General features: G+C 41.8%; 1 protein-coding gene across 1 annotated transcript in view; it reads left to right on the forward strand.

Moving 5' to 3' along the window:
* The first annotated feature begins 3,893 nt into the window (after nt 1-3,893).
* The window catches only part of lhfpl4a (LHFPL tetraspan subfamily member 4a), a 33,875-nt gene continuing 23,520 nt past the window's right edge, over nt 3,894-14,248 (forward strand). The window contains exon 1 of the mRNA XM_037105696.1: nt 3,894-4,302. Within this exon, the coding sequence (XP_036961591.1) occupies nt 3,894-4,302 (409 nt within the window). The remainder of the gene's footprint in view (nt 4,303-14,248) is intronic.

The following is a 14,248-nucleotide window of genomic DNA, read 5'->3' on the forward strand; positions in this document are numbered from 1 at the left end:
TGTCGGTGTTGTTGACAGAGTGTTATAATTAATGTTGCCCCAGGAACATCATTATAACTGACGAAAGAGTGATGAATTCCACAGCTGAAGCCCAACGTCATGGCAGAGTGGGTTCAGAATAGGACTGTCAATCAGGAGGCTGGGATTTGTATCCTGGTACATTTTATTGTTCTGCTCACTTAATATTATAACACTAAGTTTATTCATTGTTTTAATTTATTTTCAGTTTTCTGTTGCTGTTTCAAAAAAATACTTGCTTAGGTTAGGAAAACGTGGTTTGGGTTCTAATAGATCCTTTCTCAATGTTAATGTGTTAGAATGTTTAACTTCTTCCATCTACAGTATGTATTTTCCTGTGTGGCAATGCCGTGACATTACAGAAGTATGATTGGTCACTTTCAATGTTCCAGTGACAACTTCAAAAGGGAGTTATTAGATCACCAATAGACATGGCCACCCCAGAAATGCCTTGGAAAAGCCACTGGGCGAAACAGCGTGACTCTCTTAAAATATCTAACTGCACTGTAAGTGTCTAGAATAACTAAAGTGTGGCACAAGTAAGGAGCTTTATTCCCGACCTGCAGTACCACAAAAAAAAAAAAAAAAACTGTTCTAGCTAAGCCTTTCTAGCAACGTGTCTGTGGGTGATCAGTGCAGAAGGCACCAAAGTCACGTTAAACCCTATTGAATTCTGGTTTTACAGCCTTTATTACGCATATTGTGTGATAGTACAGTCATAAAGCTGGCATGTTGGTCCCAAAGAAGGCACATGCTAATTGAAAAAAAACATTTCACATGTTTATCACAACCCTACAGGATGATGTGTTTTTCAGACGTGACACATCTGATACAATAAAAAAAGACTAGAGAGTCGGTCTGCACACTGACACTTCGAATTCCCCCAGGTTGTTTTAAGTGCAACCTTTTTGCCAGCCATTCTCATTAGAAAAATGACCACATGGTTGATTATAAAATAGCTTAATATGAGCCATACATATGTTTCTTGGTAGGTTGTGACCTCTAGTGGCTGCAGTAATTATTACAGCAGCAAGGGAGGACGTCCTGCAAAATAGTACAATGAGCGAAAAGTCTACATAGGGAGAAGGTCAGGGGCGGGTTGTATGGCCAAACATGTACAGGGCCGCAGGTCATGTTCAGTGAAGCCAAAAGTCAATGGTAAGTTATTGTAAGAACTTTAAGAACTGTAAAATTTGTAAAAAAAAAAAAAAAAAAAGAAAAAAAAAGAAAAAGAAAGAAAGAAAGAAAGAAAGAAAAAAAAGTAGCTCTTACAGCTTAAATGTAATAGTCAGCTGTACTTGCCAGATAGATAGATAGATAGATAGATAGATAGATAGATAGATAGATAGATAGATAGATAGATAGATAGATAGATAGATAGATAGATAGATAACCTTTCTTTAAAGATCATTTTTGCCTGCTGATTCACTTAAATGCACTTAATTACACTTAAAAATGCAGGTTTGGTCTCAGAGGTGGAGGCACATATAAATATATGAAATATGCAACAAAAAAAAAACAGTAAAGTACTGTATAAAATAAAATGCTGAAGAAGTTATAAAATAAGATTAAATTCTGAGGTAAGTAAAATATAATGCTGAGGTATTGTAGAGTTAATGGTAAGTGGAGCCATAGTGCAAGAGAATAAGGTCCATTTTTATTTACTGAGATAATTTACAGAGGTAATAATTTAAAGGGCTATCCGACTTTAAAAAATAATGTAGCAAAAAACATTATGTAACTGAAATTGTGCACATAACGCAGGTATGCTAGTTATTTCAAGCCAAGACACAATGATTTCCTAAACTAAACCAAGTCAATTTCTTGCCTAAACCTGACCAATCTGCACCGTAAATTTTAAAAGTTGACTCGACTTTTAAACTGTCCGGAAACTGATCACCGCCGAATTTCCAACTAAAGTGAACTGTTCAGTTTAAGCTGTTTGGGCTAAAATGTTTTAACACCTTAAAATTATTAGTCTACTCTACCTGTTCCTTGAGGTAATCAGCTTCTTCCCTTTTCCTTTAAGTAAAGTCACTTCATCAGATTTAAGAGTGTGTGAGCACCAGACAAAGGTCTGGTATGACTGCTTGGTGTTGTGTCGGCTTTTCAACCTCGTGATGCTGTTATGGTTTTATTCACCAAAAAAAAAAAAAAAAAAAAAAAGATCATTGCTGTTCGTGTGATTAATTTGCATGCAATTTGTAAATATGTGTGTTTTTTTGGTCACATATGATGAACACACACACGATGACACACTGACAATTTGATGTAAAATGCTAGATCTCTCTGTAGGGAGGTGTGGTATGAAAGATTTGGATTCTTGCAACAGGATTATTTCAGCTTCAGCATCAGCCCAGCCACTGAAACCTACTGCAGATTAGCTGGACCAGGAGCAGACTGGAGAATTCTGAATTCAGGATTTTTGACTCCATCCACGCGTGAACAATCGTCCTCTCACGCTGGGGTCCCTGTAACGTGTCCAAGCTGTTTTTTTTTTTTTGTTTTGTTTTTTTTAATCTAATTTCTGATTCAAGGTGAAGAGGGGCGGGGACGCGCTTTGATGCAAATGTCCCCCTACTGCTGCTGCTGCTGCTGCTGTGCCCGCGTACGTGAACGCGCTCCATCGCTGTCATCAGTACAACATCAGCATCTTCCGGGGAGCGCGCGGAGAAAAACGGGAGGAGGAGGACGGGGAGAGAGAGAGAGGCGGAGAGAGAGAGAGAGAGAGAGAGAGAGAGAAGACTGGATAAAGGCTACGACAAAAAAAAAAACCCGTGATGATAATGGAGTCGAGGCGGTGGAGGATGTCGGATTTACGAGAAAGGACTGTTGAAATTTGACAGAGGGTCCCCGCGTTGAAATCTCTTCTCGGATTTTTTTTTTTTTTAATTTTTTATTTTGTTTTGGGTTTTTTTTTTCCTTCCCCCCTCCACCCCCTCCTCTCCATTCATCCCGTTTTGGATTTCTTTCCCTTCTTTCTTTCTTTCTTTCTTTCTTTCTTTCTTTCTTTCTTTCTTTCTTTCTTTCTTTCTTTCCACATGCTGCGAGGACAGTGAGGGGCGAGCGGAGGAAGGGTAGGGAAGGAAGGGGAGCACCCCGCGGATGCCTCGGAAGGTAAAAACGGGCTCCACCGCTGGCGCTACAGGCGACGAGACGCACCTCACCCCGCGGATGGTAATAAAGGACATCCTCAAGATAGCTGTGGACTGATGGACGAGGACGACAAACAGCTTTAACCCCTCCACCACCACCACCACCACCACCACCGCCACCCCAACCCTCCCACTCCACCTGACCACTGTGACATAAAGAAGAAGAAGAAGAAAAAAAAAAAAAAAGACGAAGCCTGTTTTTTAAATCATTCATGGTGTAGCCTCAAGGAAACGAGCCTTAGACAGCAATGTTGAATCACTGGTCCTGGTAAATTATTCATTAGTGGCATAGGTAAGGCTATGATTTTGTATTGCTCCAATGTAGCATCTCCCCCCTCCCCCGCGTTCAGATTTTTACAATGTTCAGCGCTGTCATGTCACATGCATATTTACAGGTCCACATCTGTATCGTGTGCTCGTGTAGGCCCGTTGACTAGCCTTTAAGAAGCAGCCAAAGCGGGAGAAATATAAGCGCAGGAGGGGAAATAAATAAATAAATAAATAAATAATACAAGAAGGAGGAAATAATAGAGGATCTGTGCAGAGAGGGTGTGGAGCTGTCTGGAATTTCTTTATTAAAATAAAGAGGGGGGGAAAAAAATACATTTTTTTTTCTTGTAAGAGTCTGAAGAGGAGGAGGAGGACGGGGGTGGAAAGAAAGAAAGAAAAAGAGAGGGAGAGAGAGGGAGAGAGAGAGTGAAAAAAAAAAATCGACCAAACATGTTGCCTTCCCAAGAAGCCTCCAAGATCTACCATGACAATTACATGCGCAACTCCCGGGCCATCGGGGTGCTGTGGGCCATCTTCACCATCTGCTTCGCCATCGTCAACGTGGTGGTGTTCATCCAGCCCTACTGGATCGGCGACAGCGTCAACACGCCGCAGGCCGGCTACTTCGGCCTCTTCCACTACTGCGTGGGCACCGGGCCGTCGCCCAGCCGGGAGCTCACCTGCGTGGGCAGCTTCTCCGACTTCAGCTCCATCCCGTCCGGAGCCTTCAAGGCGGCCTCGGTGTTCGTGCTGCTGTCCATGGTGCTGATCCTCAGCTGCATCGCCTGCATGGCGCTCTTCTTCTTCTGCAACACCTCCACCGTTTACAAGACCTGCGCCTGGATGCAGCTGCTGTGCGGTAGGCACCCCTCGCAACCATGTTTCAGTCACACACAACACACACACACACACACGAGTGTAAGTCGCCCCTCCAAAAAAAAAAAAAAAAAACTCAGTTGGACGAAATTAGCCACCTCTGCAGGAATCCAGGCATCAGAGCCCTGCTGCTGTGAGCCTGGGAGCGTTCTTCTCTCAGAGTTTTGTATTCTCAGATATTATTTCAGAAGCCTGAATCCACCACAGCCTGTAGGTGTTGTGAGGAAATAATAATAGTGAGACGATGAGGATGATATTCTGTACGTCTCAAAGCACACAGCTGCAGGTTCCCCTAGGTGAAGGCTTGCACCATCAGGGCATCACTGCAGGCTCCTGGGGGCCAGAGTCAGTGGTTCACATTCCCGCAGAAACGCCAGAATCACGGCTGCTTCTCTAGAAATGGCTGTGTTATCGTCTGTTTCTTGACCGGGATCGATGTGCCGTAGTCTAGAGGGTACAGGGTACATGTCATGTTACAGTTAATTGGGAGACAGATTCCCCATCCCTACACAACAACAGGACTGAGACAGTGGGAAAGCATTTGAGTGATTATTCACGCCACCCGGAGCAGTAAGAGGCCCCGGAGCTCCCCCCTCCTGCTACCATTGATATTCTGAGGATACACCACTGCATCTGTAAAGAAAGCAGCGGCAGCAGCAGCATCACGGCTTTGTGCTGATGAAATGCAAATGTCATTCATTCAGCCGTTTCAGCTCATCGTACGGGCTACGGTGCGGTGTGATGTGCTGCACGGTGTGATGCAGGGGAGGTATGAATCCGCCCCCACCCCCCCCTTGCGACTGAGGGCCGCACTGCTATTCTGAGGCGACGATTCCAGGTCGATTGGATTACCGCGTTGAGGAGGGCTGCTGTTTTGCCTCCTGCTCCCGTGGGTAGATTACAGTCTGCAGCCGTGATTGGGGAAAACGGTTCCCACCACAGCCAGGGTTTGCAGGGCCTTCACGGTCAGCTGGGTAGCTGTTTACAAATGGTCGCGTCGATGATTCAAGTCAGATTTGTGCGGGTGACAGAGCCGAGGCACTTTTGGAGGCGGTGCTGTTAAAGGCACCACGGATGGTCTTGTGAGGGAGGGTTTGAACGAACAGCACCAGAAATTAGAAAGTCCATCTTCAGATGTTACAGTGTCCTGAACTAATATTTATTTTCATGGCAAATGCACAGATTATTTTTTTTTATAAATGACTGATTGTTCATAACACAGAGAGTGTTAGCTAATAGCAAAATAGTAAAACATAGGCATTACCAGCTCCCAAAGCCTTTAAATGTTAAGTTTTTTTCCCCCAATAAACAGTCCAAATATCAAATATATGGTAACACTCTCAGCCAACCATGATTAAGATGCAGTGGGAACATCAGTGCTAGGTTAACTATTGTTCTGCTTCTGTTTCTGTAACTTCTTTCTTTGCTGATGATCGCGGTTTCTACCTCTTCCTCCTCTCATGTTGGACTGTGGGCAGACTAGACGCTACACTGACTCACACCATTGGCTCAGTTTGGGAACTAAGTGGTATCACGATAAAGGACAGGCGGATGCTAGCTGGTTAGCATGCTAACTTCCATAAATATTTCTGCATAGCTTTGACATGACATCAAGGCTTACTTCCTGAAACACTGGTGATTGTCTTAAATTGATTTTGAAATGGTTTTTAAAAGCCCCTGTTTATCTTCCAAGGTTAACCTAAAATTCTTACATACAGCTCCTTGTATAAATGGTTAATGGAGACTTAAATTATAGTTATTTCACTTTTTTTCAACAATGAAATGCTTTATAAAACATGTATCAAGTAATTGTTTATTTGAAAGTTGCATCTGACGATTATAAAGCTTTAAAATTGCTTATATAATGTTTTATGGATTTCATTGTTTTTCTAACAGTAAAATAACTTTGGACTAACATGTATCTAACTACAAAGTGATGCTGTTAAACATAATAATTGGATTAATAATATACATATATTTATAACTAACTCATTGTTTACAGTATAGAGAATGTCAGCAACATCATATAATGTACTATCACAGGAGACAAAGATAATCAGGAAATACTGACATATACAAAGCTGGAATCAGAACATTTTTGCTCAGAAAATATCCTAAAACAATCAATCAATTCTGAAAACAGTTGCAGATTCATGTCTGTCATTCAGCTAATGGATTAATCAGCTCATGATATCAGCTCTACTTTCTCTGATGCTTATATTGTCTGACTGTTTGTAAGATTTCACCAGTGTTGCAAAAAAAAAAAAAAAAACTTGATGAAGAAACTTAAAGTGTCTGATATTAGATGTGCTGAAGTAACAAAAGTACTAAATGTACTTGAGTAAGTACGAATGAAAGTAAATTATATGAATATGTTTTGTACTGTGGGTTGACCTGACAAATGATCAGATCTGATATTCAGCGTTTTTCAATTGGAAACAGTGTTTTGTTCATTTTCTAAATAGGACTGCTGAATAAATAACAATATGAATATAAGCACTACTTTGGCTCTGATGCAGCATGATCTCTTAAGAGTAACTGGCAGCTAAAGTTATCAAATAAATGAAGTGGAGTTTAAGTACTATTGTACAAGATGTAGTGGAGGAGAAGTATAACATAGCAGAAAATGGGAATGCTCATGTAAAGTACAGGAGCGGTACTTGAGTAAATGTACTTCGAGTTGAGATGGAGTTACATTCCATCAATGGATTAACAGGTAAACGATGAATTTTGGCCCGATGCACTGCGACTGCCTTCTTCAGTTACCATGAGTTTCGCCGCTGGTACCCAACGACAGTGAGAGAAAGGCTGAAGCAACATTTGTATCTATGGTGATTAGATGTCACGAGGCCAAGTGAGTAAAATGACCGTGTCAGCAAGTCTTCACCTCCGAGCGGCCTGAGCTCCACGTCGCTGCCACAAGGTGCAAAAAATCGTGATCTCTCTCATACGCACAGTTCTAGCGAGCCTCCTGTGTACATCCGACTTCTTTATAAGCTGATCAATGTGATAAATAGGCCAGGCAGAATAGCGTGGGAGTCGGTTTTCTGTGCAGAAACAGTCAGCATACTGAATGAGAGGGAGGGAGAGAGCGAGAGAGACAGAGAGAGAGAGAGAGAGAGAGAGAGAGAGAGAGAGAGAGGGAGATCAGCACTTTTTTTTTTTCCTCCTGTATTGTTCTTTTGCTCATCCTCATCTGCCCACTCTGTCCTCTGTTCTGCCGAGTGTGTTGGAAGGCATTAGTGCTCTACAATCAGCACGAATCAGACAGAACAGCCGAGGTGCACATTTTACTCTCTTTAGCAAAATTTCCATGACTTAACAGGAACTGAACCCGAGTCGTCCCAAACCATTAATCAGGAAAAACACTGGTGGGAGGCAGCAGTGTAGGAAGGTAGAAAAACTGCAAAATGTCTCCATTATAAGCAAAAGTCCTCCGTCAGGTTCCTCGTAAAAGTACAAAAACTAGGGCTGGGCAATGTATAGATATCATATTGTTGTTATGAGAATAATGATGTGTCAAGTGTTGTCTTTTCTTGGATTTAAAAGCTGCATTACAAGTCATGTAATTTTCTGAAATTACCAAATTTCATTGTTTTTTATTTTTTATTTGTCATCCCTACCTGTCTCAATATTAATACACAGGTATTTAGTAAAAATAATGTACATATTATTTGTATAAATATCATATTTTATTTTTTCACCTTGTTCAAATTATTGAGATGCCTTTGAGGATATTACAAAATATTGTGCAGCAGCATATATCTTCAGACTGCCCATTGGTCAGCTCACACACGCCCCGAGCCGGCATCACTAACCGTGTCTCCTGTCGTGTTTCACTTCAAGTTAGCTTCACTTCTATCTTGAATATCGGCTTGAATTATGCAAACTTGCGGCACGGCGATCAAGTGATGTCAAGAAACCACGGAATTAAATGTGGGACAACTGACGATGCGTTTCAGGAGCGGCATTTCCTGTTGGAAAGAGGAGCTCCCATTGGTGTGGACCTTTTACTTGCACAAGAACCTGTATAACACACTGTAGGAAATGCATAGTAGGCTCCTTAAAAAATGTACTTAAGTACTTTTATTAGTAAACGTATTCAGTCAGTGTCCACCACTGGTAAAAAGAAGAATGAACCAGCATCGCCTCCCACTAATGAACGTGAGGATATAAATATCCAGGATGATGACGAGGATGAAGTGTCCAAGTGATGGGCGATGTTGCATTGCTCCATAACATCCCTGAGAATGTGATGAATCACATCAGGTTCCTGTTTAGCAAACAAAAGAGACGCATTCCCACCATCGTCACCATCTGGATGAGGAGGCCGGAGGTCCATCTCTGCACGGCACAAAGACAAAACGTATGAATGGTTCAGATACAAATTTCTAAAAATTTAAATCAAAAAACAAGACGACTGCATTGATGACATGATTTCTTTAACTTTCTAGCTGCCCGGACTAGCTTTTGATGAGTCACAGTCTTGTTCGCTTGTTGAGTCATTTAAAGCATCTTGCATGGGAAACACGTCCAAATATAACTGAATCCCTGTATTTTAGATATGCTGTATAACTCTACTCAGTGTAAGTAGATCTTTATCATTCCAAATTTCATAAGTAAACATTCACAAAAGCAGCAGCATGTCTGCTTGATCTGGATGTTTTTGGCCTCCCACATATGCTCAGTGCTGACTGTTATAAGACATAGCACTATTTTGTATTCTCCGACTAAATCTTTATCTGTGTTTCCTCTAATTTGCGAGCACATGTCATGAGTTTGTGAAACTTCCGAAGGTTTTACTGTCCTTGCGGCGGATGCGTGTGATGTGTGGCCGAGGTAAGTTGTCTAATAGGCTTGGCAGACGGCCTAATGCTGTTCACCACCTTGGAGATGATCATTTAATCATCCACTCTGCCCTGCTGGGCGTAGCAGCAGGTCTCCTGGCACTGCGCAGTGACAGAGTGCACCACGGAAAATACAGTAAGGGCCAATTTGAACCGCTGGTGGCCGAGATTTGGGCCAAATGGACCAAAAGTGTCAATTACAGAGCAGTTTGGGCCTTGATCGTGATGGTCTGCTAGCATGCTACTGCAGCGGGAAACAGGTGAAACGGGAAAGGTCGCCCAGGCAAAATTCTGTCATTATTTACTCGCCCTCATGTCAGCGAAGTAAAGTTTGAATGGAAAGAGATTGTCAATTTTAGCGCCACTGGCTTCATGTCAGAATTCTAAGTGAATGGTTCTTCCAGTTGGGGGACAATGCAATGCAACAGTCACACTAAAACTTTCGACTGGTTTGGTAAAGTTCAAAAGAAGATGAGCGAGAAAAACAAAGAACCAAAGCCAAAACACTGTGTGCGGGCCTCCTGGCAGAGCACAGCGATGGTGTGTCTTGGCGTCCATGAACTAGAAGTGGGCCAAAGTCGGCCTCTATGTACACTGAGCTGACCAATTGTAAATAAGGTTAATGTACTTGAAAGGGACGCTAAGGCACCACTCATAACTGTTGATGATATAAAGTGACTCTTGGCCCACATGAAGCAGTTTTGCCTTGAATACTGATTTATTACTGATTGTAACGATACTGGCAAGGCTGCGATAGAAACTAAACCAGCAGCAGGAACACCTCCAGTTTCACATGCATGCTGCACTGCTCCTGCATTGCTGTTAGAAATCCAAGAGGAATTGATTGCAAAATCCCTGCAGTGGGCCCGCATCACAAAGCAAGATCTGTGGGCTACCCAGCTACGGATTTAAAACAGGTGTCACAAAGCTGGATCACGTTTAACAGGGATAGATCACCATGGCAACATAGGTCGGACAGCTACCTCGCGAATCTAGGGCTGGTAAGTTATTTTACAAGCATTTTGTGTTGCATTTGAAGAAAATCTCAATATTTCAAAGGCTCTGAGAAAATAAGGAAAATAAAGAAAACCAAGCCGTCGCGGGGTTCTCGAACAAGCCTATCCATGTCATTCAGATCAAGTGAAATGATTGGACGATCTACCTACTTGTCTACCTACTTACCTGCAGACCTGCACACACTCATAAGTGGTTATATTGCTAAATCTATTAACCAGCTAGTTACGCAAGGGTGGAGGAGAAAGTCCAAAATGTCCCAACGCCAACATGCTAACTTGACAGCGACAAGTACAAACAATAGCCAAGTTCATTGTTTTTGTTCGTTATGACACTTTCAGTTGTCCTCTTATCTGTGAGTGAGACATGAGGTAATTGGATAAGGTTAGCGATGACGAGTTAGCACAAAGCAAAGACCCACTGCGCTGAACAGTAACTGCCAGGCTGTGTTGCCTTTTCGGATTGGGGTTCATTCGTGATGGCTCTTTTGGTGTGATCATATGATTGTGGTATTTAATAAAGTTTATTATGTATGTATTCATTAGACTTGTGCTTGTGAAAAATAGCAAATCAGCCGTTTGCACAAATCTCTTATCTAGCTTGCGAGAGCTATCCGGCAGCGGGTGACAGTGTCGTCAGGCGGTGTGTGTTCCTGTGTTATGGAGGAGAGATAACTGACCACATCAACACAACAATCAAAGACAATCACAGCTACGTATTAACTGTTCTAATTATTCATCTTGTTTCAATTACTGACAGGATTCCCAATAGTGTAGGCGCTTTTAAACTCCATCAGCCCAGCTCAGGTTATCATGAGGTGACTGCGGGGGTATAAATCTGTTTAGACTCAACGAGATGATGATTGTGAAGGTGCTGCCCATGAGAACTTTCTGAAACTAACAATCTGACAAGGCTGCCCACACAAGCAGTGATCAGCCCGGTGTGTGGAGGTGAACCTTATTTGTGTGTACAGACATGTACAACACTATGAATGCCCTCCAGGAGAGACAATGAGAGCATCTCGCTGTTTGGAACAGCTCTAAACATTTATGTCTTCAGATGTCGGATGAATGAGTTTGTTGCTCAGCTCAGTGCATTCCTAAATGCAACATTTCAGCCAGAGTTTCTCTCAGAACTGGCACCGCGTTACTTTTAACTGTTCCTATTCATAACAGCTTGTTCATCATGAGACAAAAAACAAAGCAAAATGTCACTATGGAAAACAAATGCATTACTAATTACTGATATTATTATATGATTATCAAACCCTCCCTACTCACTCTCCAGTACTCAACATGTTTGATTTCAGTAAACCATATTAAAGTCTGATGTCACACTCGGAGTGGGAAGCTCAAATGGTGGGATAATGTCATCCGAGCTAACATTACTGTTTGATTCCATCCATTGTGTTTCACTGCCAGGCTTATATAAAAGTGTCCAAGATGTGTGTTGATATGTTCGAATGAATGTACTCTTTTGTATTGTGTAGGACTTTTTAAATGATAATATTAGCGAGGAAGTGGTTGGATGCTAATCTTAGAAGCTATCTCAGAGATGAAGTAATATATTTAATAACCCATTGGCTGGATAACAGCTAATGTTAGCATCCAACCACTTCCTAGCTAGCTTTACCATTTGAAACTGCTTAATGATATTTAAAACATAAGTGCACATCTCGAACACACTGACTTAAGCCTATTAATGAAACAAACAGGATATAATCAAACAGTTATATTAGCTAGTGAATGCTGCCGTTAGCTGATAGGTAATAAGATATGTAGTTTTACCATGAAATATGGCCCAATGTCTCTGCCAGATTTTCACTATCCATCATGTTTTCAGTTGCAGATCAATCACAAAGAGATGAAATGACAACAGGTTGTCAGGTTCCTGATGTTTACACCACTTGCAACCTAGAAAACAGCCGGATAAATTTGAGCGTGATGTCAGAGAATATAGTGTAACTTGATATGTATGTCACCAAGCTAATCACGTTTTTGAGTTGCAGTTTCTGCGGGCATCACTGCATTGCAAAAATAGAGTATATAAAATGTAATATGATATAATAACACAGAGTTTGAATAATATTTCTTGTATGTTCTAAACATATGATAGCCAGCTATCCAGGATGGCTGACGTTGAGGAAAGAGTGACAGACTATGCTAAGGTGAGCTTGCTTCGTGATAAAACAGCGAATGGCTAACCTGAACAGTTGTCTGAAAGTATGTTTGAAGTGGACTAATGAATGTTAAACCGTTATTTGATAAACTTAAACCATAATGGAGTCAGCGGGCTACAGAACAAAATGAACGTGGCTAAAAGTGGGATACATTCTGGTCATTACAGAGTCAACAGCTGCCTCCTAGTAGGTGACTTTCTTCCCATCATCCCCCAGTTATGTCACACTGCAATAGGAATGTGAATAATGGGGTCATTTTACACTCAGTATCTAGACTAAGCAGCATTTTTCCTCATGAAAAAGAATAAGAGGAGGTGCTCGATTTTCCAAAAGCACCCAAGGTCTGTGAAGAGCTTCGCTGCTTGCACCTTTAGATTAATTCAGTGGAAAATGCTCCTGGGAAAACTGACAGAGCTTTAGCTTTAATTCAACCCTTTTTGGAATAGAAGATGAATTTAATGCAAGAAACGTGGGAAATTCAGGCAGGGCTTGAGTTTTTACCTTTTGACAGAGGCAGAGAGGTCTGTCTTTTCCATCTCCCCCCAGTTCTTATCATTTTCTTCCATCCCTACAGCAGAAATGAGTTACCATAGAATAAGACGGAAAACATTGCAGTTGACTCGATGACCCCCTTTCTCCCTGCTCTCCTCAATCAGCTCATGTCCTCATCCCTCCTTCATGTCTTTCCCTGTCTGTTGCAATATTAAACAGAACTAAGCAGGACATGGGCCGTGGCACAGGGGAGGAGCTGTCCAGGGAGAAAACGACCTGTCAGGCACTGTTCGGTCTGGGGAGTGTGAATAAAAAACCAAAGAAGGAAAGACGCAGCAAAACATGTAGAATCAGTTAAACAGATTTACAGATGCAAAAGCCAGCTGCTTTTCTTGGGCCAAAGCTCAAACCAAACCACCCCTATGAAGTTGTTTTCACTCACATGTTTGCGACAGTTTACATTTACAGTTTAGAACACTGGCTTTTGTGTTTTTTTTAACCTCCTTTCAGCTCTGTGTTTGGTCTCCACCAACTCCTGAGGTCATCTAGCTCTTTAGCTGCTAAACGTTTCACAGTGTTCACCAGCCAGTGTCTGCCTGTCATTTGGTGCCGGGCAGGCAGTGTGCGGAAGGATTATCAGAGCTTTTTTTTGCATCTGGAATAAAGGGATTATGAGAGCACAGTTGAGGGTCATAAAAGCAAAACAACAAGCTAAATGATGCTAAACGGTGTGAAGCTTAGGTGAAGTGCTAATGATACTCAGTTTGGCACTACAGGCAACACTTCAGGACTGAATGGTAATTTAAAAAAAAGTGTTGTTTAGTACAGCTTTAAGGCAAGGCCCCATGAGATCACAACCCTTTCCATTTCTGTATTTCTTTATTTTTACTGACTTAAAAGGCTGACTACTGTATTCTGTAGGGCATAAATACTGCAAACTGTTCCACTAATCTTAAACCCTCGAAGTATTGTAAAATGGATTTGTTTTATGATTCAGTAGACATGGCAATCTATATTGTGTTACACATGTTATGACATTTCATTACTGAGGGACTGCTGCTGAGGGTTGGGAAGTGGTCACTGTTTGGTTATGTTCAGGCACTAGAAGTCCTTGGTTAAGGTTAGAAAAACATCACACTTTGGGTTATGTTCCCTTACATAAGCAACATTTTTGTACGTTAACTAACTGCACTTACATAACTTTAAAACAAATCATTCTTGACTCTTGGTCACAAACGCCGGTGTCCAATGAGAAAGTCCAGCGCACAACCCATCAAACCCGAACCACCCCCTGACTTGGACTTTTCTCGCTCTTTATACACCGCACTAGAGGGGCACTTCAATAAGTGATGCTAATGGGGTACTACAGCGTCAGACACTGAAGCATAAGGCCACTG

This window comes from Acanthopagrus latus, chromosome 7 (genome assembly GCF_904848185.1).
Source record: "Acanthopagrus latus isolate v.2019 chromosome 7, fAcaLat1.1, whole genome shotgun sequence".
In the NCBI taxonomy this organism is placed as follows: Eukaryota; Metazoa; Chordata; class Actinopteri; order Spariformes; family Sparidae; genus Acanthopagrus; species Acanthopagrus latus.